Source organism: Platalea leucorodia (genome assembly GCF_965183815.1).
Source record: "Platalea leucorodia genome assembly, chromosome: 10".
In the NCBI taxonomy this organism is placed as follows: Eukaryota; Metazoa; Chordata; class Aves; order Pelecaniformes; family Threskiornithidae; genus Platalea; species Platalea leucorodia.
The window spans coordinates 9,147,081-9,171,908 of NC_138832.1; the positions used below are offsets into that span (position 1 = coordinate 9,147,081).

Genomic DNA, 24,828 nt, shown 5'->3' on the forward strand with positions numbered 1-24,828 from the left:
TGTTGAACTGATCGCACCCATCTGTGCTGAGGAGGGGAGCGGGTTAGAGGCAGGGTGCCAGCGCTGTACGGAAACAGGGTGCAGTTCTCAGTGTGCTTGCCCTGCGAGGGGATCCCTGCTGTTTTACTTTCCTGCAAACACCTTTAAAAGACTGCTCAGGTCTGGGTTAAATAGGTTATATAGCCATGCTGCTGAGGAGAGGAGGAGAAGCCCCAGTGCAGGCTGGGTTTGGTGTTATCCCAAAGCCGGAGCGCTCACCCCAGCCAGCGCAGGCAGAGTGCCGGGTGTGAACCAGCTCGGACACTGGCCATGGGAAGCTGCCGGGGAACCCTGGGGAGGGGCAGGCAAACCGGACCCTTCTTTGCCCTCAGTTTTTTGGGGAATCTTGAGCACCATGAGCACACTGAAAAGATAACCAGCTACTTTGCTTGCTTGTAGCACCACAGAGAGAAGCATTGCTCTGGTGCAAATTGGTGTAGAAATTTGCAGTACCTGCAGATACACAGGGATGAAGTTCAAGAATAAGTAAAGGGTCTTTTGGCACCCAGGGATGAAAATGTCACCTGTTGCCATACACAGTGATTCAGTGTGTTTGTCAGCACGACGATGCCAGTGCCGTTTTCCCTGGATGCTGCCCGGGAGCTGCTTTTGGAGCCGGCTCTCCTGGCGACTTGCTGGAAGCTACTTTGCTCGGTGGGTTGCAGCAGTAGGGAGCTCCGGTGAGTTTTCCTATCTGGTAATGGATTCTTTCTGTGCTAGAGCTGGCAAGAGACTTGTGAGGAAAGCTTTGAAATTACAGTGCTGTTCGAGAAGTCATTCCCTTTGAGACGCCGAGATCAGTTTCTTTGTACTTTTAATGCGGGTTGCTTTCTGTTGGCATTGCTCATGGGAGAGTCGGCTGGATGTACAGCTTCTGTATTTTCAGTTTCTTTATCGGCAAAGTTTAATCCTCAGGCTGTTCTCTAATGCTTGCTGGTAGCTAGCTCCGTTTTTCACTTAAAGCTGGAAATATGGGTGAGGTTTTGGTTTTCAGTAAGCTCAGACCCACTCGTAGCTATCCCAAGGTGTGTTTATCATGTACTTTTATTAACCATTTTGTGATAGGCGGTGTAACGTGCCTGATAAGGCGTGTTAAAGCAAGCATCTGTTCCCGCTGCAGGATGAAAATAAACCTGATCACCGAGGACAGTATCAGCAACATTCCTGTTCCTGTGAAAATACCTTGGGAGTATTAGGATTACTTGTCTGAAGAGGTTTCAGATATTAAAGATTTTCTGATAGTTGGGGAAGCGTATGGCAAGGCGCTGAACTGTAAGGCATTGATTTTGATCTAGAAATCCCCACGTTGTTGGCAGCTTGGCTGGTGCTGAAAGAATAAGGGCAAAAATTCTTCATGCCTGCAGTTTTGCAACCTAGTATCAACAATTTTGATCCAGTGACTTTGGCACGCTGCTGCTGGTCTTAAATCTTTGGTTTAATGTTCAAATACACAGTAGCAAATTAAGGGTCAGCATCTTATTTTTGGAAGGGACTTTGGCATGGATGCACTTGACCACCGCTTGCTTCTCTAAGGGAGTGAGGCTCAGAGGTTATTCTCAGCCTAGTGAAAGTTTTACTTCTTGTTTGGCTTGGGGAGGGAGGCCGTTGGTGTCACGCTTAATTCACTGCTAACAAGAGCTTTGCCTCTACGGCACACAGGTAGCACGTTTTCGTGGTCTTTGGGCAGCCTTGCCCTTTTTCTGCTGGCGTCCAGCATGGGCGAAGTGGCATGCTGGTCTCCTCTCCTGCTTGCCCTGGTGGCATGGTGAGGCTTTGGGTCAATTTGTCACTGGGTGGAAGCAGTGGATGTGGCCAGTGATGCTCAAACCTGCCAGCACAAAGCCAGAGGAGATGGTATTGAGTATCAACATGGGTTTAATTTAAAATAGCATTTGATTTTGCTTCTATTTGTAAACTTCTATATTGTCCTCTCCTTTTTTGTTCTCCCTCTGTCCTTTTAACTGGAGGTGTTCTAGCCTCTGGCATGTTGTGCCATTTCAATGGAATTTGCAGTGATGCTTTTTTTTTTTTGTTTCCTAATTAAAAGTAGAAGGTAGCTGCTAACAGTGCCCCCTCCTCCCTGCACACACATATGGCAGCGTGGGGAGCATCCTTTGACAACGCGTTTGATGCCCAACCCAACTTTGCGCTGAAGCTCACGAATCTTTTCATTGACTTCAGTCAGAGGCAGATCACTCAGCTGGTGGCAACTTCATCCCCACTACTCTGCGGCTTAAAAAGAGCTTTTTAAGGCTGCTGCATTTTATGGGCGGGGAATATCATACGGCACCCACTGAGCCTGGCTTGATGTTGCTTCAAATCATGTGCTGGCTACAGCGCGAGCAAGATGCACGCAGGTTGCGCGCGGCGGGATGTCTTGCATCTTTTCCGAGCTGAAGTCAGAACAAGCCTAAAGATCTCATGCAGATTAATTACTGGTTCTGTGTACCTGTTTGCACGTACCGTGCCTTGGCCTGTTCCTTGTTTTAGTGGAGGAGCTGATTTGTTGTTTTGCCACTGGCTCCTAAGCGTTTAAAAAGATATTTGGTTCTGAGATGCCCTGACATTAGTACAAAGAGCTAGCAGAGGTGGCCGTGCAGGATACGGTCTTAAGAGCTGGCAATGAGGGCACACAGCTTTGCAGTATTAAGCAGCATTCTTCACTGCGCAGAACATCTTTTTTTCTCTCATCTCTCTTCTTTTTCCTGGCTCCCATCACAGCTGTGTTTGGCAGCTGGACATGGGATGCTTTGGGATGTAGGAGAGGAGCGAGCTGGTGATCATGTCATCCAAAGCAGGCTGTGCGCATCGCAGGAGGGGATGTGGGGGGGCGTCTGTTCCTTCAACACTGGGCTTTGAAATTTCAAACTGTTTCATTTTGTAATAAATTGTAATAGTCAAGGACATAATGCGAGGTCTTGAAGTAGATTGGATTTAAGCGGAAAAAACCCGAGTTTCAGGCTGAACCAAAGATCACAGCGTCAGAAAGTTCCCTCCGGGTGTCTTGAGGCTTGTGCGGCTTCAGGAGCGGTGGGAGCGGTGCTGGCTGGGGAGGGCTGCGGCACAGCCCCTTCGCTGGGGGTGTATTTGCAGCTGAGCTTTGCAGCTGAACCTCCTTCAGAGTTAAACCAGGCTTATGCTCAGGGTCCTTACTAAGATCCAGATTTAGTTTACCTGAAGGATGCTACAAGCTGGTGTGTGGTAGAACCAGGAGGCTTTGAGGTCTGGGCCAACCCGCCTGGCTTCAGACGAGCCTGCAGAGAAGTTATGTCCATGGCATGAACTGCCTTTCTTCTTACTTAGCTTGGTCCAGACCATCCCTCCAGACAAACTGTTGCCCTCTACTCTTACTGAGGAACCAGGGAGCTGCCTCTGGGATTTTCTCTCAACACTGGCCACACATCTTTTGTTTTATCAGAGAGATAAAATTCCCCAAGTATCAGGCCTGAGGACATGGCTCCCTCGCTTGCCGTCCAGATTGCTGCAGCCGCCTGCAACCTCTATTAACATAGATGCCTTATTAGCAAAACGTATTCTGGCCCATTTCCTTTCCCGAAGATTTTTATCCTTGCTAAGGCCTGCAGCTTTGCAACGCCAGACTCATGCTTACCAATATCCATCTCTTTATGCTTTTTACGCTAAACCCTCTTTTGGCCTCATTATCCGTGACTGCAGTTTCCACTAAGACCTCTATCTGGGGTCATTTGCCGGGCATCCTTCATCTTAACCGAGCTGAGTTTACTTCCAGTGACAGTAACCCCCGTGAGTGTTGCTGCCTTAAAACCAGAACTAACTCTCCCATTAGCAATGCTGATGAATGAGGCAAGAACAAACCAGAAACTTAAAAGCGACCCTCTGCAAAGCAGAAATAGTGCCCAGAGCTGCCCGGGCGGAGCAGCGGCATTTTGTTTTGCACTGGAGAGGATGAGGGGCTGGGTTGCAATGATTTTCTTACTTCATTTTGAATTCTGTGCCTGTGTGTGGTGCTGTGAATTATATCATTTTTATATCTTAATGTAAAGTGGCTTTGAGGTACCAGGCATGAAAGATGCCATCTACAAATACATTTAGCTGAAAAAAAAATTACAACAAACAATTGAGGCAGAGTTTTCAGCCGTCTGCTGCAGCAATGCACCCCTCGTTGCCGGCAGAGCTCTCGAGCAGCCCTCTCGGCCTCTTTGGGTTACTGCAAAATGAACTGGGGGCCTTTTCCATCCCTACCTGGTGTGTTCCCCCACCAATAAACCCCCGAGGGCAGGGAGCTCGCTCTCGGAGGGTGAAGTTTGCTGCTAACTGCATTATTCTTTCAAAGTCTCATTTGAGCAAGATCAAGCTGCGGAAAGCTGTGCCGATAGCCTACAGCTACTTTGGCAGAGTTATTTCTGTTTAAAAAGAAAAAAAAAGAAAGAAAAAGCAAGCCAGCAGTTGGAGAATTTAGCAATTCTTTATGCAGGTGTATCTTTCTAACCTAAAGAATTTTCACACCTAATTCTCTTCCGTGCTGTCAGCGGTGGTAGAGATGATGCTCTTAGGCACTGACCTGGAGAGGGTGAGTGAGCCTTCTGGTTAGTGAGGGTAATTTGGGGGTGACTGACGTGCTCCGAGTTATTTCTTTCTAAAGCTTGTTAACTCTTGGATTGCACGTATTGATCTGTATCACTGTACAAATAAACTTCATGCTGCTGCTCTCCAGAGCACCGGTGAGCAGGTATTTCCGTAGATATCTCAGCTGCCTGTGCTGGTATTTAAGTCATCCTTCCTCTCCCCTCCCCTCGGGACAGCCCAAAAAGCAGGGAGCGGAGGGCACTTGAGGACGGTGGGAATGCGCGAGGTGATGCTGGGATGGCTCTGATCAGCAAAATGGCACCAGTCGCTCAGAGCAGACGGGTCCGAAAGGGTTTGCACAGCAGATGCTGAAAAACATCCAGGACATCTCTGAGCCTTGCTTCATGCAATTCCCATTGCTGGTTAGGAGCCAGAAAGCCCTTCAGTAGCACTTTCTACCTGAAGATTTTGGTGCAAAGTTTTTCTTTTCAGTGAGTTTCATGTGGAAATGCCCAGCTTACAACTTGCAAGGTGAGCGGAAAGTAAAGAAGATGCACAAAAATGCATTAAAAGTATTTAGTCCGTTTTTTTTTTCTGTCAGTCTAATGCTTCCCCTGCCTCGTTTTGGAATTGTTGCATATCAATTTATTGGAATCCGCTTCTCATAATCAAATTCTAGTCCTCAGTTTGATGACGTTAATAAAGGTGTTGTGATGAAGGTGAATTCATTTCATTTCCTTCTGCGAACAGCCTATTTTTGAATGAGTCACTTTAATATATTAATCAGACATATAATATAGCATTGTAACGAGGTTAAAAGTGCACACCAATTTCCATTATAAAGATATTCTCAATCAAGCAGAAGCCAATCTAACGCTGTAAGTCATTTCCGTAATTCAATTGTACTAACCGCAGTACATGTAAAAACAAGATGTGTTACAACAAAGTCTCAAAAAAGCCCCGAAGATATTTATATCTTTATAGAAAATAATGATTTACATTTTCAATAATCCTGATATGTCTTTGGGAAAAATGTAATTCCTTTATCATGAGCAAAAATCTAATGGGAGTCTTTTTACCTTGTCTGCCATGTTTTGGGTAAATTATCTTGGTGCTGACCTTTAATTGGATTAGGCTAGGACTGACTATCAGGGAAAAAAAATTAATATGGATCTGGTAGCTTCAAAACTAAGAAAAATCAACAGACAAAGGAAAAAAAAAAAAAGGCTGAAAAAAGAATGCAGGGCCTTCCGGAGACCTTTTTTTGGCCTTGAATGGATTAATTTTACCAGCAGCTAATCTGTGATGTGCTGAGATATTTTTACCACTTTCCATTAATAACAAATATAACGCTTCTGTGTTAGGCTTGGCTTGGGGAGGTCCATGGCATTGCCATGGGGAGAGCCTCGTGCACCCCTCGCCAGAGGCTGGGTAATGTGCCGTGGGGTTGGTCCGGGCTTAGCGGGAAAACAAATGGTTGTGATTACTCTGCTGAAGATACTAAGCAGCTTAAAAGCTGTTGAAAAGACTTGGTGAGCTTTGGTGCCTCCAGCCTTGTTGTTTTAGTGGAAACCGGTCTTTGGAAAGAGAAGGGTGGATGGAGGGAGCAAAAGGTGGCTGCTGGGGGGTTATTCCTACGGGGAGGTTAAACTAAGTGGGGTTATGGTCCTTCGTAAGGGGCGGGTGAGTGGGGAGGAATGATGGGTAGCGAACCCTTTGGGGCCAGAAGGGTTTCCTATTCAGCACGGGAAGGGAGGAGAGCATTTTATAGCGAATAATGCTGTTAGTGGCATAAAAACCTTTGGGATGGTTTTGGTACAAGCGTTTATTGAAGTATAAATCTGAAAAGCTGCATGTACCTGTGAGCGCAGTCTGTGTAGTTGGAAAATGGGCATTGCTTTTTACCTGCTTGTTTTGATATCACCAGTTAAAGCAGAGTTAGCAGTAAGCCTTGTGTGCTCTATTTTATATAAATATTACCCTTGCTATTGGATTGCTGATAGAGAGAGAGAACTAATTAAGGAGATGGGATATCATCAGTAGATTTTTCTTCCCTGAGATTTTATGAGCAGTAATTTGAAAAGAGCCATATTAAAGCCATTGAGGAACAAGTTAATGCTGCGTTTCTAAGAATATTGCCCTTCTACTCAAAGATTATATTCAAGAATAAACAGTGTACAGTAGCTAATTGCTAGCTGACACATTATAATGGCTCTGTACTTCCAAAATTGAATTGGTCTGGTTTAAAAAAAAAAAAAAAAAAAAAGAGGAGGAAAAAGTCATGCAGTAACTTTTTAATTATTTAACGATGTATTTCTCAAAGAATAATTGAATCTCTGCTCGGGGCTGCAGGGGGGAAGTTGAACTGGTAGGTATTGACCACATTTGCAACCCAGCTGACATGGCTGCTGTTAAATAACCTATTATAGGCCCTGTCTCCAGCTTGCTGGCTTACGTTCCAGACTGATGGCAGGTATCTGTTTTTCTTCTTGAAATTAAGCTGCTAGGAATTTATTTCTCTCGGATTGTTCCTTTCCGTAGCGCCGTAGGCACAAACACGGTGCGATATTAAAACCCACAGAAATCTGCAAAGGAAACCAATTAACTCGGGGAAGGAAAATAACAAGCGCCCGGCGTTTGCCTGGAGCTGTCGTACTGCCCGGCTTTGCTCTGTGCTGTTTCCCATCGCCCCAGCCTCGGCGGCGGCGGGGACCTCTGCGGGCAGCGGGGCTGCCCCGGGCTCCGCTCCCCCGGCTGCTGGCGAGACGGGGCAGTCCCAGCCACTCTCTCCTCCAAGAGAGCCGGAGCTTGCAGCCTGCGCTGAACTTGGTGGTCTCAAAGGGGTTATTGTTTGCTTACTGGTGCTCTGCAACAGGTAGAGGTGCAGAAACTGATTTTTTTTTTTTTTTTTTTAAGTTCTTGGTAGAAACTGGTAATCCCTCAAGCCAATTCCTTGCTTCACTTCTCAGTCTGTTGGGATGGAGTAGATGTAATTGCCTGCAAGAGGAGGGTCTTCTAGGGGCCTGCAGTAGCAACTGTGCAAGTATTACAGTATGCGCAAAGCGCAGTCGTATAATTGCAACGTATTTCGCATCCTTGGCAGAAATGAGCTTCGCTACCTTGAGTCCAAATTTTCTGGTAAGTTAGATGACTCAGTGCTAATGTTGACATCGTCTGGTTGAGTTTGGGACACCTTCAGCCTCCTCAGGGAATCAGAGTCCCAAAGGCACAGCGGCAGCGTGGCGTCGGGAGCAGCCGTGCCCCCAGCCTCTGCCGTGCCCCCGCATGAGCCACGCAGCAGCGGGGGGCTCGGGGCTTCACCAGGAGCCGGGCTCCAGGTGCTGTCGCGTTTTTGTTCCTGATCCCGGCTTCGGTCAGTCTAGCACGCTCCTGCTTTTCTCTGGGTTTTGCTCCCACGTCTTCCCTTTTGCTCTGTTGTCACCTTTCAGGGAAGGCTGACTTCTCTTTCCAAGAATAAAGCTTTAGGTTGGTTGTCTAAGAAACATCATATTGCCCTGCAGTTTGCTGCCGAGGTCTGACCGTAAGAACTGAAATACCAAATTTTGTGTTAAATACAGAATTAACAAAACACCGGAGGGAAACACTGACTTGAAAAGTTGTGCTTTAATTGTATGTCATGGATTATAAAGGCAGAAGGAACAACTGTGATCATTTAGTCCAACTTCCTCTCTACCTATAAATAACAATAAACAGCCTTTTGCTTAAACACAAAGCAGCTTTCTCTGATAGATTAAACGCTGTGTGCTGGGGACGCCAGAGAGAAGAAACATCTTGTTTGCATTATTTTATGTAGGTTTGAAAGGGCTCGACTCAAGCTGAGGTCACGGTTCCTTTGAGGGAAAGGGCATCCTGCACGGTGGAGAAGCTGGGTCAGCGCAGGGGTCGGGGATGTGGTGGGACACAGCGTGGAGGTGCCTCGGATGCTGCGCCACATGTATGGGACACCGGGCATCGGGTCCTCCTGGGGACAGGGTGCCATTGCCCTAATGGGAGCAGTGATGGAAGCACAGTGGTGGTCTCCGATTGATTTAAGCTATTTTAACCCTGATGCATTGGAGGGAAGCGCAGATGGGGATCATCCAGCTTCAGCAGTTAGCTCCAAGGGTTGAAACTCTTGCTCTTCCGAGCTGCTGCACCCACGGCCTTTTGCAGGCTCTGGGGTAGAGCGGCTGCGTAACCATGCGATGCATCAGACCTGCCAGCTCTTGTGTCACCTCTGTCGCACCAATACCTGTGGCTATGTGGGGACACATCCTGCTCCTTGCCATGAGGAACCAGCACCAGTTATCCCTTGGGTCATGCTGGGGCACAGCAAGCACCTTGGGCAGCAGCTGGGGTCTGTGGGGGTGACTGTGCCGTTGGCTCCTCTTCCATCAAGTCTTGAGCCCTCTCTTGTTTTTCCCTCGGTTGGTGGTCAGAGCTGTCTTTGCCGACAAGAAATGAGGCCAGGGAGGGGGCACCTGTCAGTCTTCCACGGGTCCTGTGTTCCTGCTGTGATGCTGAGCCTCTGCAAAGTGTCTTGTGAGGCTCTACACAAAGGATGGGATATAAAAATGAAGTTGTATTTCCTTCTAAAAATGCCTCCTTAATGCCTCCTTGGTCTGCAGGAGTTTGAGGGCCTGGTCTTCAAAGCAGGTGGTGATGGTCTTCAGCGTAACCTGGTCTGGTAGCTGCAGGGGTCCCTGAGCATTTGTAGCGCGTGTTTGCAGCATGTGTTGGGTGTCACCGCGGGCGCTGGTGTGACAGGCGCTCTGTTATTCTAAGCATTGGTGTTTGTGTGCATTTTACACATTATAGCGTTGCATTATTTAAAGGTAATGCATTATTAAATGCTGTTCTCGGCACGGAGAGTAGGTCACTTCCCGCGATTCCTGCTGCTCCGCGCGAGTGAGTTAGGATGTTGTCTCTTATGTAATCCTTGCAAGGTGCTGTCTGAATAATGGAAATCGTAACGCCGTAGAGCTGATTAATAACATTTAGTACTCCATTAATGAGGAATTTCAGTGAAATGTGCGTAGACGATACCTGTGTTATCATACTCGGTTTGTTCCTTCTGCTCGAGTGCCTGGAACCAGAAGAACAATCATTACTTAGCTAATAATGATGTGCTTCCTAAAATAAAGGCTTGTAAATTCATTTTTATGCCCATAATCATATTTTCCGCTGTGAGAAGAGTGAGGGAGCGGGGAATTGTCTCTATCCCATCTTCCTGACAAAATGTATATAATGGTTACAAGCATATAATAAGAGTGTTTGTCCTAGCTAAATGTTTCTTCACTTCTGTTAATCAGCATTCGTTTGAGAGTGTGGCGTGCAGTTGGTGGCAGGCGATGCAATCACTGGGGTAGCGTGGCAGATTTAAATCAGTAATAAAAGCCCTGGGGAAATTAACAAGACAAAACATTAACCACAGACTAAACATTAACATATATTAGCATTTTTATTACACCTGTAGAAATGGTAAATGTGCTTGGTTACTACTATTAAAAAGTTTATGTTCTATCCCACATCATCACAATGTATATTTTTGGTTTAAACCCTTTAGAATTTAATTAAGCGGATTTCTATAGCAGCACTTGAGTAATAGACTTCAGGTTCGCTTTTATGGTGACTTTGAAGATAAAGAACCCATTTGTGCCCCGTTTATAATGCTAATAATACATGCGATGTTTAGCAGAGGCGGTTGTGAAAAAGAATTGGGGAAGAAGTACCAATGCAGGCAGCTGCGTTACTGAGCCTTACTGGTCAAACTGGGTTCCATTGCTGAACGATGTGCAGGGTTTAGTGGGCACCAGTTGGTTTCTCCGAAGGCAGCATGTTCTGTTGAGGTCTGTGGTCGTCCCTTCTGTGCATACCGTAGCAAATCACCCTTTCAGAGGCTGTGTTCGAATCAATTATAATAGTTAATCGCTTTTCAGCTTAATGTGCAGCTTCTCCCAAAGGAAACTCGGGAATAGGTATAAAATGATATATGTGAGCTCCAGGGAGCAGCGAAGATTGCGGGAGGAAATCTTCAAAAATGAGGCCATCCCCTTGAGGAGAAAAAAAATACTGTGTCTTCCTGGAGAACGAATCTATAAGCAGAAGAGTTCACACAGAAGACAAATGGAAACTCCATGTAAAGTTTAAGCAAAGGTCAAATTTAGCAAGCTCTCCTTTGGAGCAGAGTGGAGCTCATGGGCTGAATGAGAAGCGGCAGCAGCAGGTATTCAACAGTGTCTAATACACTCTCTTCTCTTCCAAGGGGAAGTTGATTAGCTTTTTTTTTTAATTCTTCTAGAAAATTACCTTTAAAATGCTCTTACTCTTAAAAGTGATGCTCAGACGGCGCTGAGGATCACACGTGTGGCTTTCCAGTCTTTCCCCACCTGGATTTGCTTGCTGCTGTGCAAGGTGAGAGGCTTTTGCCCCGTGCGGCCGCCCTGCCTCGTGCCTGGCAGCGGAGCGGGTTCGGTTGGTGGCCCCGGCGCTGCGAGTGATGCCATCCTGCCGTGGCCGGGCTGGGGGTGCCTGCGGGGGCTTCGCTCTCCATCGGCTGCACTGAGGCTGTGATGCTTTGCACAGAGCCTGCTACTGTGGTCACTACCCTTTTTTTGACATAATTTAACCTTATCCCAGTGGTCCCAGTTTCTGTTGGCTTGCGGGCACCCACGTGGACCAGTGTTGTGCTCTACACCCTTGCAGTTGACCCGGCTGGAAGCAGCCGTGCTGGCGGATCTGGTCCCCGGTGCTCACGGCCCATCATTTCCATGCAGCCGCAAACAGGTTCCCTGCAGTCCTCCGGCACCTCTTACCCTAAATTAATGGGGAAGCGTTAAAGCAGTCTGATAGTGCTACTCCATTAGCTTTGTCCCTGTGCTCCTCTCAAATCAATGTTCCCTCTAAAGCAAAGCCATTACACGGCGTGCAGCTCCGGGGGGCATCGGCAGCCAGCTGCTTCTCCGTCCGGCGCGGGGACCGTCGGCAGCTGGTGGGTCCCCAGGAGCCGCGGGGTCCCGCAGGAGCTCTGCCCGACCGGCGGGCGCGGGCTCGCCCTGCGGCTGCAGTAAGGAAATGGGGCGGTGGGCAGCGGTCGGCAGGAGGCAGAGAGTTCCCCTCATGGCCTGGGTCACGCTCGCATGGAGGAGGCTAATGAAATCGGGTAATTAGTGAGTTTGTTAACGAGCTGGGGCAGGGAAATCTAGCTTCGGCTGTTAAAGTATGGGTGGCTTTGGGGGATTGTAAAAGTTCAGGGCTTTGGGAAGGTTTTGCTTGCCGTGTGTCCCCTTGTGGCAGTTTTTCAGTGGACTGGCAGATTCTCTTAAAAACAAACAAAACCCCAACCCCCGTTGCCTAAAAACCACACTGCCATTTGATTTATTTATTCATTTTTTTGTGGCATGATGTTTCAAGCTGCCGCCTGTTCTGGGACCATGTGTGAGACATGAAATAAGAGACTGTATGGCTCTTGCACTGAATGTACTTTAGATAAGGACTTGTGTATATTTATGATCCCACTGATAGCATGCAGAGCCCAAGGAGAAGAGCCAGCGGTTCCATTCTGTCGATTTGCTTTGAATTTCACATTTATAGTTGTGTAGCGGGAGGCAACCACGTATTACTGCTGTCGCTCAATACGAGTTTAGCACGTGCGATTAGATATGCCGCCTTCCTTTTTCTCTTACTTTTGCAGGCATCCCACCTTGCTGGGGATCTGGCTGCCCTTGCTCTGCAGCTCCTGCCAAAGCAAGCGATGCCTGGAGAGCTGAAGCATCTCACTTTTTTCCCCCCAAGGTCTGAGGCTTGTGTTGTCCCTTCTCCAGCTACCCTACAGTGGCATTTTTCTGAACTTTTTAAAATTTGAAGCTCGCTTTAAAATAGTGGTGATTAGGAAGAGACTGGGAAACTGGGTTCATCTGTTCCTGAGCTTGCAGCAGGGACTCAAAAAAGGGGGAAAGATTGAAACAGGATTTCTGAGCTGTTGTCCTAGGACCGCTTGTGGCCCAGCAGACTTTGGCAGATGGTTTGTGAAATCCTTCCCTCCCCCCAAAAATGCACGCGATGCCGCCCCTGCAAATGAGCAGGCAATCTGTTACTTCTACATTCTCTCACTTTATTTAAAGTTCAAATCTCAGCCGGGTTTTTGTTTGACTAAAATGTGACAATCATTTCACCGTGACTTTGCAAGATGGGCTGCAGGTTTCTTTTTTTCTGAAAAGGTTAACTGGAGCCTGAATAAATAGATAAGTAAAAACTTGGATGCACTGCTCAGACTTCCCACCTTCTATCCGTGAAGATTTCATCTGCTGTCCCATGTCAGGGCTAGTGTGATCCCGTTTGGTTCCATCCCTCGCAGGAGCCCGTGGTCCCCAGGTGCCGAGCGGGGCTGCGGGGATGTGGCTGAGGCACAGCTCCCATGCAGGAGCTGGGAGCAGAGGGGCCGCGATACCTTCGGTGCCGGGTGGGAGACGAGGCAGCCCCCGTCCGCCCGGCCGCTTTGCTGTTTGAAGTGCCATTGTTTGCGCTGTCGCTCGGGCCCTCCCCTCGCATTCAGTGTTTCTCAGCATCCTTGGGGAAAAAAGCCTTGATCCTGGACTTGCTCTTCTCTTGGGGTTCAATAGGCTTCACCAGCTGAAAGGCAGGCTTTGGAAAGGGAAGGGGGGGCTTTTCACAGAGCTGGGGAGAATCAAAGGGAGTCATTGTAAGCGGCAGCTTAAAATATCTGACCTTTTCCTGCTTCTCTCCTCCGCTTTACGTGCCCGTGCAGAGCGTGGGTGCAGCGACGCTGCATTTGTGGCGTCGCTTGTTCTGTGCCCTCCGTCCTGTCGTGTGTGCATACCTTGTGTTTCCCTGGGGCGGTTTCGTGGCAGGTCTCATCTCTGGCCTCCCTGCGGGTTCGGAGGGCGCCTTTGGGGGGTGAGGTCTGCAAACCCCTGTGCATCCTCGTGCCCTCCTGCCAGCCTGCCTGTTGCAGGGACATTGGCACCAGCCAGCACAGAGGGAGCATGGGACATGCAGACCCATTCTGCAGCGGTGGGGTCTCGGGTGTCCCAAATGCCCTTGCCCAGGTTTCCTGCTGCCCTGTGGTTTCCTTCTAGTCCTGGCTGCCTGCATTGGGCAATTACCTGAGAATTTTATGGGAGAGCAATGGGTGCTAAAGAAAAACCCCAAAGGCAAAGAAAACAGCCCAAAACATGGTGTTTGTTTTTATTACTCCCTTCTTCCCTCTGTTTTTTAAGCCTGCCACATGTCTTAGGGAGGGCAGTAGGGCTCCTACATTCTTCTGCAAGATTTGGGTTTGGCAAGGCGGAGAGAAAACACAGCCAAGGGAGGGCAGTGGAGGAAAAAAATGGGTAAGATGCTGCAGAAACTGCTCCCCCGGCAGCTGCAGGAGGAGCTGCTTCAGCAGAGGCAACCGCAGGTGCAGAAGGGACTGGTGGCAGCATCTCTTCCCACCATGCTGTGAACCAGGAATGGCAGTGCCTGGCTCTCTGGAGGTTTCTCTTTTACTCTTTGTTGTATGGCAGCCTGAGCAAACAAACTGTGCTGCTCTTGATAATGAAAGAGGTGATACTGCTAATTTATTTGCCCACCCAAATGGAGGATGTAATAGAACAGAATTAATCTCTTCTCTTTACACATCAGATGCATGTTGGGCGGTGGGTGTGCTTTTAGCCTCCGGTGTGCGGCTAACTCAGGAGTTTAGCTGGCTGCCTTGGTTCATGTGGCATGAAGATAAATGAGGGGCTGTGAGGAACAGGCATTTTATGGGTACGTGGCTGATCCTGAGCCTAAATTGCAGGTGGTGGGATGAGGCTCGAGGAAGGAGGGGTTGGTGTTAGCTGCGGTGCCTTCGTGGTCCCAGCAATTGTGACCCAGCGAGTTTCCCAGCGGCACCGGTGCCTCAGGGGAACAGTTGTCCCTTGGTGATCTCCCAGAGAAGGAGATGGCTGCAAATCCATCCACAGCATGGACTGCAGCGGTGGCTGCAGTGCTGCTGGCTGAGTCTCAGGACATCGGCTGCGCGGGAGAGCTTTAATGAGGCGTTTTGGATTCCTTCCCTTGCTGCTGGAGCCGGTTACCGAATCATCTGTGTGCTAATGAGCTAATTTGTGTCATTAACAGAGCCCTGTTAATCAAGACCTCCCATGATATGACTGGGTTGTAGCCATAATGCTTGCTTTATTTTAGGCCCTGATTTTTTTTAATTAGTAATGATATGTATGATGCTCATCCCTGGGCACCTGCAGCGCAGGCCACGCGGATGCTGCACTGCCTCTTGATGCAGAACTGGCATCTCAGGATTTACATTTGGAGGGGAGATGTTGCCTAAAAGCCCAGCTGGAGTGGTGAAGCATAGTGTCCTGAGATGCCGCGGCTTTCAGCAGTGAAGGAGTGGGGAACATCTCGAGTCCCCTCCTGCCAGCATGAGTTTAACTCGGCACAGGGAGCTCTGCCGGTCATGCCTGCAGCTCAGGAGTTTTGACAATCATGGAGCACTTTGCTGCCCAAAAATCTTGCCTGACCAAGTTTCCTGCCTTCCCTCCCACAGGGGATATTCCTACAAGAGCAGGGTTGCATCCCTAGGGCAGCAGTTTGCTTTCAGGCGCTTGCATGAGCTGTGGAAGAGATGGGGATGACGGGACGACCGACCAGCTCACATGCAGGGCCCAGTGTGCATCTCAGCTATTTTCCTGCAATATTTCTGGTCCCAACATTTCCTCATGCTGCTGTGTTTGTGTTTTCCAGGTCAGCCGGTTATGTGGCCACACTCAGCAGAGGCAGTATCGATCAGCTAATTACCCCGAAGACCTTTTTGTTGACAAAAAAGTCCTGAAGGTGACTCACATCGAGCAAGAGGAAACTTTGTCGAGCAGGAGGAGGTGAGAATGCTCAGGCTGAGCACAGTGCCTGCGGGGTGGGCCGCAGGAGCGGTCGCCATATGGGATGGCCCCGTGAAAGCAGATGGAAGAGCTACATATTTCCCTTACCCATAAACCTGCAGCTGGCTTTGACTCTGAACATCAGAGCTGCTCTGTGGTTGGCAGAGAGGTGTCTACATGTGTTTTCTCACCTAGTGCATCTTTTTTTTTTTTAACTTGTAAAACTGCCTTCTGCTTTTCATCTTTGTTTTGCTTTTTTGCAATGTACCAGGCACCCAGGTTCATACACCAAATGTCTTGTCTGGGTTTCTTGGGCACTGCTATAGTGCCAGAAATACTCACAGATGTAGTTATAGGTGGAAATGGTCACTCTAGCCCGAAACGTTGCGTGTAACACTGTGTAGGTAAGGGGGACTTATTTCAGGGTTTTTAGTGCCGTCTTTTACAGTAGTTCAGGAACGTTAACAGCCTTTTACTGAATATTTTCAAAGTGAAGCAGGTGCCTCTGCTGCTGGCACTGCACCCTGTGCTTTCTTCCCTCTGTAAATAGAGGCTGTAATTCAGTGGGCTCACGCTGGTGTGTCAGGGAGAAGCATCTCCCCTCTGGATCTGAAAGCACACCTGGGGACGTGCGGTGCCTTTACTGCTGTCTTGAATACAAGAAAAATCCCTGCAGAAGAGAAATAGGCAAGCTTGGCAATTTTTGGAACTGGGGATAGACTAAGTTGGATGGATTTCTCTTTAAAGAGTAACAGGGCCACATTCTTGATACGGTTCCCATGAGATATAGCACCAGGGCTTGCATTCCTCCGTTGTCTCAACACGTCGGAGGGTTACACAGCCCAGGCTCTGCCGGAGATGTCCTTTGAGGACTGTGAAGTCTAATGAAATCTACTGTGATGAATTACATGAGCTGATACCTGCAGATATGGAGGAGTTTCTCCCTTCCCTACCCAGCGGGGAGTTCTGCTCCCCAGGAAAGTTTTCTTCCATCCGTTCTCCCCAGCGCTGCCGGGGTCTGTGGGACAGGGAGCAAGGCAGTGCCTAGGATGTAAGGAGCTGGGTGCGGTGTAAGGGACAGGGAGCAAGGCAGTGCCTAGGATGTAGGGAGCTGGGGGCAATGTAAGGCTTGTCCTGCTCAGGGTCTGGCGTAACTGAAGACCCAGATCTTGCCTCATTTTGGCTTTCAAAATGGTGTTGGTTGGACCTGCTGCCCCACAGTAAGCCCAGTGCAGGAGATTGCCATAGGTTCATGCAGGAGGTGAATGTCTGAAGCACCCCTCCAATTTGTGCAGGGGGCTGCAGGCTGAACTCCCACCCTTCAGAGGGGCTTTGACTCCTCAGGCAAACTCTTGTTTATTGGCATGGACAGTGATGGACAGGTTGGTGCTTGCGATACCCCGGCGGGCTGCGTTGTGGTGACCCGAGGGAGGACTTGGGTGGCCCTCCTGCCTCCATCGGCTGCCGGCTCTGCTGTGTCAGTCCCATCAGGGCAGAAACAGGCTCCTCCTTAGCAAAAAGGCAGAGCAGAGCAGCTCAGGCTGCCTTCGCTGGCACTGGGGCTTCTTCTCCTTGTTTCGCCTGCCCCCAGCTGGCAGTCACGGGCTTCGTCTGGAGAGGGAACCCCAGGAAATCCCCACGCAAAGAGAAGCAAAGAGGGATGGAGGGAGCTGGGCACCCCCGCTGCCCCCCAGCCTGCCTAAGCTCGCTCTGCCTGGCAGCCTGGCACTGCTGGGCAGCTCCCCAGAGCCGGTGGGGTGCGGAGGTGCCACCGAGGTCCCACCGCTGTGGGCACCAAGGGGATGTCCCCGGGAGAGCTCCCAGCTCGAGGTGCTGATCCCCTGTCATCCCTCCCAGCGAGGAAGGAGGCAAAGAAATAACCCCTTGCCAAAGCGGGAAATGCACTGAACCAAAGCCAGGAGACCATGAGGCCAAGTCTTACTTCCTCCAGTCCCTGCTATTAATTCTACCATGCTCTTTGTGCCATTTAGCTAATTAAATCTGCCGGTGTTTCCTGGTGACAGCTGCTGAGTGCCACCGAAGGGGCCAACCTGGGCTGTGGGGACGGGCGCATCCTGCTCCCGCAGCCCCTGTCCCCTCTCTGGTGGCTGTCAGCGTCCCTGGGGTCAGCGTGTGTCCTGGCACCCCTGGACCGCTGCCGAAGGGAACCTGCCGGGGACAGAGGTCCTTGGTGCTGGGAAGGGAGGGTGCAGGGTGGGGATGCAGCTTGGTTCGCATCCCCTCTGCCCAGCACAAGGACTGCTCCCGAGGCTCCTCCTGCCTTCCCAGGGCAGAGCCATTTTACTGAGTGTAACCTGCCCCTTCAAATGCAGACTGTGACCCCACAGCCAGCCCAGCGTACACCTTGAAATCATGTATTGTTGACAGTGCAGCATGAAACCCAGCATAACCCATCTGTACAGGTCTCTACTGATAGTGTCTACTCTGGTCTACCACCAAAAATGCCACCTGCCCTTGCAGGGGATGTTGGATTGCTGATGTCAGGCAGACAAGTGACAAGGCTGTCCTTTCCTGAAGGGCCTCCGTTGCCTTCTGCAAAGCAGAGGGGACTGCTAGCAGCCTGAGCCCTTGCTGCTCAGATGCACCCCATGTACACACGGCCTGAGCCAGCAGCACCTTTCCTTAGGTGCTGTGAGAGTGCAGAGAGTGTGTCTGGCTTTGGCGTGCTGCATGGTTGGCCTGAGGTTCTGCTGCCCCAGCATCCCTCCTGTCACCGGTGGTTTTGCCCTAAGAAACACGGATTCAGCCTTTGACTGAATAACATCAGGGGATGATGCAAAATGCTACTTGAGGTCAGAAATAAGACCAATGCTTCATGGTTTGTTTGCACCTAGCTGCTTTCTTGTTGTATTTGTGTGACTACCTTCACTGGTTAAAATGCACTAACTCCATCTTCTTTTCCTCTTTTAACTGAGCACCATTTTTTCCCCCCTTTCTTCCAGGGAACTCATTACGAAGCTGAAGTCCCACAGCAGTTTTTACAGCAGCTTGCCAGAGTACATCTGCAGCCACAGCTCTGCTGTTCAGAACGACACCCTTTGCTGGAACGGACAAGAAGTTGTGGAGAGGTGAATCACATCTCCCTTCCTCTCCCTCTCCCCAACACTGCTTATCTTTTGTTAACCGTGCGCAGAAGTGGTCTGTGGCTGGGATACTGCTTGTTCCCTTAAGAAACGTTTTACAGAGCTGATGTTCACCTGTGCTGCAGCTCAGATGGATGTGCAAAGTCTGCACAGAGAGGAGAAGTGGTTGTGTGCTGGCCTCCGCTGAGTTTTCTGCACTCTGCTGTGAAAACCCTGCAGCCATGACTGGTTTCGGTCGGGGTGGGTTGGCAGTGGCAAGCCAAGAGGGGAGAGCAGCAGCAGCCCAGCGCGGCCGTGCTCCCATGGGAGGGTGCACCACGGTGCCAGGGCTAGCTCCACCAATAGCCACCAAGCACTGCGTTGGGGTGGGGATGTCTCCAACCCGGCTCCATGTGGTGGTAGCAGGACAGCATGGCTGGCATCCCCTGCCCTATTCAAGGAGTGACAAGGAAGACCACCTTGTTGGGTTTCTCCTTGGCCGTGGCTCTGCTGGAGGTCAGGACCATTGAGCTCTGGTGGTGCCACTGCTGCCATCTGACCACCTTCCCACAGCCGAGCCCTGGCTGTCCTCTCTGGGTTCACACCAGGGTCCAGCTCAGGTCCTGGCTGCTTTTCCTTGCCACACTCGCCGATTCTGAGGACGTCCTGGCAGTAACTGTGAGGTTAATGAAGGTGGGCAGGTACAGCATTAATAGCATAAAGGGGAAGGAAGTGTTAATAGAAATAGAGATTTTTTTTTTTTTTCCTTGCAAAAAATGCCCCTCAGGAATGTTAAAGAATGTGGAAATAGAACTTGGAAATGTTTTTTATAATTATACATAAATCTCCTCTAATCACCCTACTTTGCAAAGCATCCTTTGCTATTAAGTAGTTTGCATAAGGGAAGAAAGAGAAATAAAATCAGGAAATGGCGAAATGTTGAGATATTAATTATGACTTCTTGATCAGTAACCTCAGGTGGTAATTAGCCTGTGCTTGCAATACTGACCTGAAACACTGAAGGGACCAAAATAGCATCAGACTATATTTTGAAAAAAATTGCTCAAGCATCTAAGATCACACGCTTAATAAAATGTACTTACTCTGCCTGAGGAAAAATGTGTCCTCTATCTGTACCTATTTCTGGAAAATCTTCAGTTTCCATGCCTAAGTGAGAAGTACAATTGGAAAAAAAAGATTATTTCAATACTGTCTCACTGATTGTTAATTAAAACTTTTTAAAACAGTGCTATAAACACTGCAACTTTGCAGCGCAGGAGCTAGGGTGAGGTGCTTGCGTATGACAGTTCACCGGGGCCACAGCGAGTGGCCCTGGTCCAGGTCCTGCTGACGCCACGGCTGGGTAAAGTGGCAGCAGTGGAAAGGTGCTGCATCCAGATCCTCCTGCAAATGTAAATTCAGAGTTATTTGCAGATTAAACGTGACTTTAAATGATAGCCTGCTCCAGCTTTCTGCTGAAAATACCGGTGGACTGTCATAGGCAGAGATGCCACCCTGGGTCCCCTGCTGCAACGCTGCGGTGTTGGTGGCACAATACGGCAGGTCACATAGGTGCCACGGTGTGCGGAGGGGGCAAGGCAGGGAGAGGATAAAGTGTGCGTGCACGAAGGGGGCACCGATTTCAGCCCCTGGCTGCCTGGCTGTTAAGTTGAGGATTAAATCCTCTGCTGCGCTTGAAGAGAGCGTGCCTTTCCATGCCTCTCCTCCTTGCCCCCTCTGATCTACTGCACAGATGTCACCACCTCTGCCAGCTCCCATGAGATATTAGTAACAGCTCCCTTGCAGGCAGATACTGGAGTTTTTTGCTGCGAGCAGAGAGAGGTGCTGAGAGTTAAATTCCCCATCCCCTCGCAGGGACATCGGTGGTGTCCTGGAGGGGGCAACTCTTGCTGGCTGGGCAAGGAAAGTGGCGTGGGTGGTGGCTCACACGGAGGAGGAGATTTGAACACCTCCGTGAAGGCAGGGTGTTCAGGAGGGAGGGCAGGTGGATGCATAGAATGGAAATAGCTCTTGCCCCTTAAATGCATTGACTGCCTTCCCACCTTGTATTTTTAGCATCTATAGCCGTAACGCTTCCCAGGGTGACCCTCTGCTCTCCATAGGCTGAGAAGGTGTCTCATACCTGGTGGTGTTTCTGCCAATGAAACTACAAGGGGAACACAGCTAAATAAAACTGAACTAAGATAATGGTCCAAGGTGCTCCTCTCCCAGGACCCATTTGCAGAATGTTTCAAACAGAAGCAAACATGTAGTTAAAATGGTCTCTAAAGCCAGTTGCATTGCTTCATGCAGAGCCAAAACTGACTGCTTCACATGTTTGGGCTTCCCAGCATGTCATCTCTTCCAGAGAGTCTGGGAGTATTCCTGAAAATCAGGAGCATTTAAGGTAATGGTGCTCGAATACCCCAAACCACCAGTTTCTTTATTTCAGTGTTTTCCCCAAGAGGGAGCCAAGCAGCTGTTCACTGCGTAGGAGCTCTTTCGCAAGCTGCTCTGAGAATGTGTGTTATGTACTGGAGTGTTTCTGGCATGGCTACAGCAATTCTCCTGCCGGACTGATGTGCATTTGTTGGTCATCAAACTCCATCTTGCCACTTTTTGCAAGAAACTTGGTGTTTTTTGAATATCTAGTATTAATTTCAGGATGCTGACCTGGTAGTTGTCCCACACATATAACGGCTGCCAGAAAGAAGGGTCTGGTTTTCTAGGTTTCGTGCATGTAAAATATACTTTATATCTTAATGTTTCCCTCTTGCTTTGTTGGATATTGGCTTTTGCAAATCAGATCTTCCTGACTGAAAGTTCAGCAGGCTGGACAGGAGGAGACGCTCATGCCTTGCACTTAACCTGCTGTGTGTGGTTGCTGTAGCTGGATACGTTTCACCTCGGGGCAGGATTGAGTTGCCTGAGCGTGGGCACCACGTGCAACCTGAGACCCGGTCGAGTTTCTGGGACATCCACGGGAAGATCTAAGACCACCCATGTGCCTGTGGAGCGGGGCTCAAGGGAGATGCCTTGCAATTCCTATAGCAATATGAGGTGCCCACCCTAGGGATAGGTTAGAAAGCACCTGCTGAAGCTGCTGAAAGCTTTGCAGCATCAGGTGAAGACCAGGGGAGAGCGATGGTTGGGTGGATGCTATGTTTCCACGTGTTTCCATGTCTGGTGCTGCACAGACGATCGATAAAACTGCTCGGGCATTGCTGTGTCAGTGAGCTCAGTGTGAGCATCCATGTGGGCACATCTGGGCTTTGGTGGTGTTCCTGTAGGGTTTGTGGCTATTTACCCCTCACATCTTTAATGCAGTACCTGAGTGTTAATTAAGTTAGAGAGGAGCCCTACTGGTTTGTCTGTTTCCTGACCTCTCTGTCACGACAAAATTTGCTAGTTATTCTGAGCCCTTTTCCTACAACACATTAAATCAAGCCTGGAATAGCAACTTCACAGCCCCTTGCCAATGCACTTGAGTACTAGGTAATACCGACAACGTGTATCCTGCTATTTGATGCAAACAGTCCCTTCTGCACCCTACGCTCCTCCTCTTGCGGTTTTTCTGAGTCAGTATTTACTCTGTCCTGTTTATCCCAGTGCTTTGTTATCAGCAGAGAGTGGCGTGTCCCTCCTCCCCGCGGTCCGGACGTGCTCAATGCCTTTCCGCTGGGTCTCATTTCGCAGTTTGAGCCTTGAACCGTCCTCTCTTTCCTCCTTGCCCTTAACTCCCTGTGCCCTGATTGAACGTGGCATGTTTGTCTGGGACTCCGATGCGATGCAGCTGGCTGGAGTATTTTATTGTGCTTTTCTCCTGACATGATGAACCATTTCAGTGCAGTCCTGTGCGGACTCTACTTCGCTTGCAGTGATTGAGGTCTGACTCTATGTGAGCTATGTTCTTGTTTCATTCTCTGCTCTGAGATTTCCCACCGATGGAACGGGGTTACACTGCAGTGGGTGCACTCCTTGCCTGGTGCAGCCCCTTGCAACTCCCCTGAAATTAAGAGCTTTGAGGACCTGCTTGACTGAGGGCTTTCTACACCTTGGCTTGTGGTGGGGATGACATGCAATATGCTCTGCTGATGGGTCAGCATCACTCATCCTGCTTTGTGTATTCTAGCATTTTTAATATGATTCATCCCTCATTTTCTTTTATTGAGTCTTACTTTGTGGTCCTTTGTCCATCTCATTTACTTCTCCAGGTTGGACCATCTAATGGCAAGAATTCATCCTTCTTCCTGAGGTTTGATCTGTGGGTTAATAGTTAGATCGCCATCCCTTATGTGGGTTTACGACATGCAAGCCATTATTTCAAGGCACCAAACAGTGGCAATCATACAAGGAAGGCTGATTTTTCTAGTCACGCAGAGCAGTGCCTGTGTCTTTTGCTGTACTGTTGCTGTGTGGTTGAAGAACATAAGCCAAAGTGGGAAGAAAAAATAAAAGGCAACACATTACTGGTTTTCACACTTTTCAAAGTGTGCAAAAACATACTGTGCTTTTATGGGATGCCACAAACGTTACAGCAAAAGCCACACGTGGCCCACTCCACCACTTGTGAAGAGCTTGTTGAGGGATCACGGTGCTTGGGTGTTTGTGGTTGCTGGAGACCAGACCTGCGGGAATTCCCTGTCTCTGTGCATCCCTGTGCACCTCTTTGCAGCTTTCCTGGGCTCAGTTAATTGACAGGCACTTCCCGGAGATAGCAGAGGGCTAGACATGTAGACAGCATGGCTGTGTGACAGCTTAAACCTGCCTAAGTGAGGGTTGCCATCATGCCCTTCCTTGCCTCTGTCTTCATGCCCCGTCTTCCCACCTGCCCTCACGCTGGTGGTGTTGGGTGGTGAGAAGATGTTGTCCAGCCTCTCTTATCCTTATCTCCATCTAATGTAGAGAAAAAACAGAGGGCGATTCTTATCACGGAAGTCCTGACTGAATAATTAGCTTATTTAAAGACTTCAGCTTAAGTCAAGTGGGTGTGGAGATATTGAACTCATCTCAGTTTCTATGGGAGTTAGGCATCTGGATCTCAAAGGTGATTTGAGCCGTATATATAGTATCAGGGTTTTGCAGCATTTAATACTAAAAGCCTATTAAAATCTAGATTCTCAGAGTTCAGTAATCTGCTTACACAAGTATATTCCTTTCAAGCTGTTCTGAATAGAATGACAGCAACATTTGCCCACTGCAAAACTTGTAAGCACATTAAGTGTTACTGTTAGATACTGCCATTTCCAAATTTCTGAAGACAAACTTGTACATTAATCTAAATCACCCGCATAACTCTTGTTCTCTTTATACCAATTCCAAATTAATATATTTTTAGCACCTTGCCAGATTCTCTTCTTCAAGCTAGAAGTCTCAGATTTCCCTGCTGTTGCCAATGTACTGTGGTTTGTTTTAATCATACAAATCATAAACAATGAAAGCACAATTGGAAGCAAGAGAGAAAAATGAGATTCTGTAATTGGGACAAAGGAAATTCCATGCCAGCAATAACCCTTTGGTTCATGAAGGGTTTGGTTATTTCTGGCAGTGCTGCAAAATATCTGATACAATGGAGTCCCCAAAGAGGGAGGCTGTATAACTTTTCAAGCACATAAAACACAGCTTTGTAGCAAATGTAAGCTATAATGAAAGGATAGTAGGCAAATTCAGTGCGTTATTGAATGGCCATAATTGTTTCCAGAGTATTTCAGAAATGAAGATCATGAATCTTCCCCTCTTAAGCCTGCTGCTTGGTCTCAGGTTTAGCCAATTTTTCCATAATGTATTTGTCTTGAACTTTACTCAACTGAAGTAAGAATGGAGGGAGACTTCAGGCTGTCCTTTTATGCTACAAACTCCCATTGTTTTGCTATGAATATTACAGTTTTTGCTGTTCCTTCTTAAAGTCCCATCTCCCAGAACCAGGTGATTACCCGAGACTTCACGTTTATAACCAAACTAACATCTGCAGCACGCTTACTGGCTGTAGCGCATTGCATAGGGTTGTTGGGAAGGGGCAGCACTTTCCTTTGGCTGGGAACTGATACAGCAGGATCTCAGAGGGCTCTCATGGTAGTGAGACCAGGCTGCAAGCTGTTGATACTTGGAAATCCAGCAGAAAATGGCTCCTTTTTATTTAGGTGAGAACGCTCCCCACTGAGAGCATTGGATCCTCTTGGTTGCTTTTGAAGAAGCTTGCTCAGAGCTGTTGGTCGTGTAAATTGAGCATGGCATTGCGAGCTCTGCAACGACTGCAAGCAGTCACTGCAAGCAAGCAA

General features: G+C 48.7%; 1 protein-coding gene across 1 annotated transcript in view; it reads left to right on the forward strand.

Annotated features, from left to right (window-relative positions):
- GPC3 (glypican 3) overlaps window positions 1–24,828 on the forward strand; it is a gene marked incomplete at both ends in the record, with an annotated part of 152,178 nt that overhangs the window by 76,200 nt on the left and 51,150 nt on the right. The window contains 2 exons of the mRNA XM_082323621.1: window positions 15,334–15,467; window positions 18,431–18,556. Coding sequence (XP_082179747.1) covers window positions 15,334–15,467; window positions 18,431–18,556 — 260 coding nt within the window. The remainder of the gene's footprint in view (window positions 1–15,333; window positions 15,468–18,430; window positions 18,557–24,828) is intronic.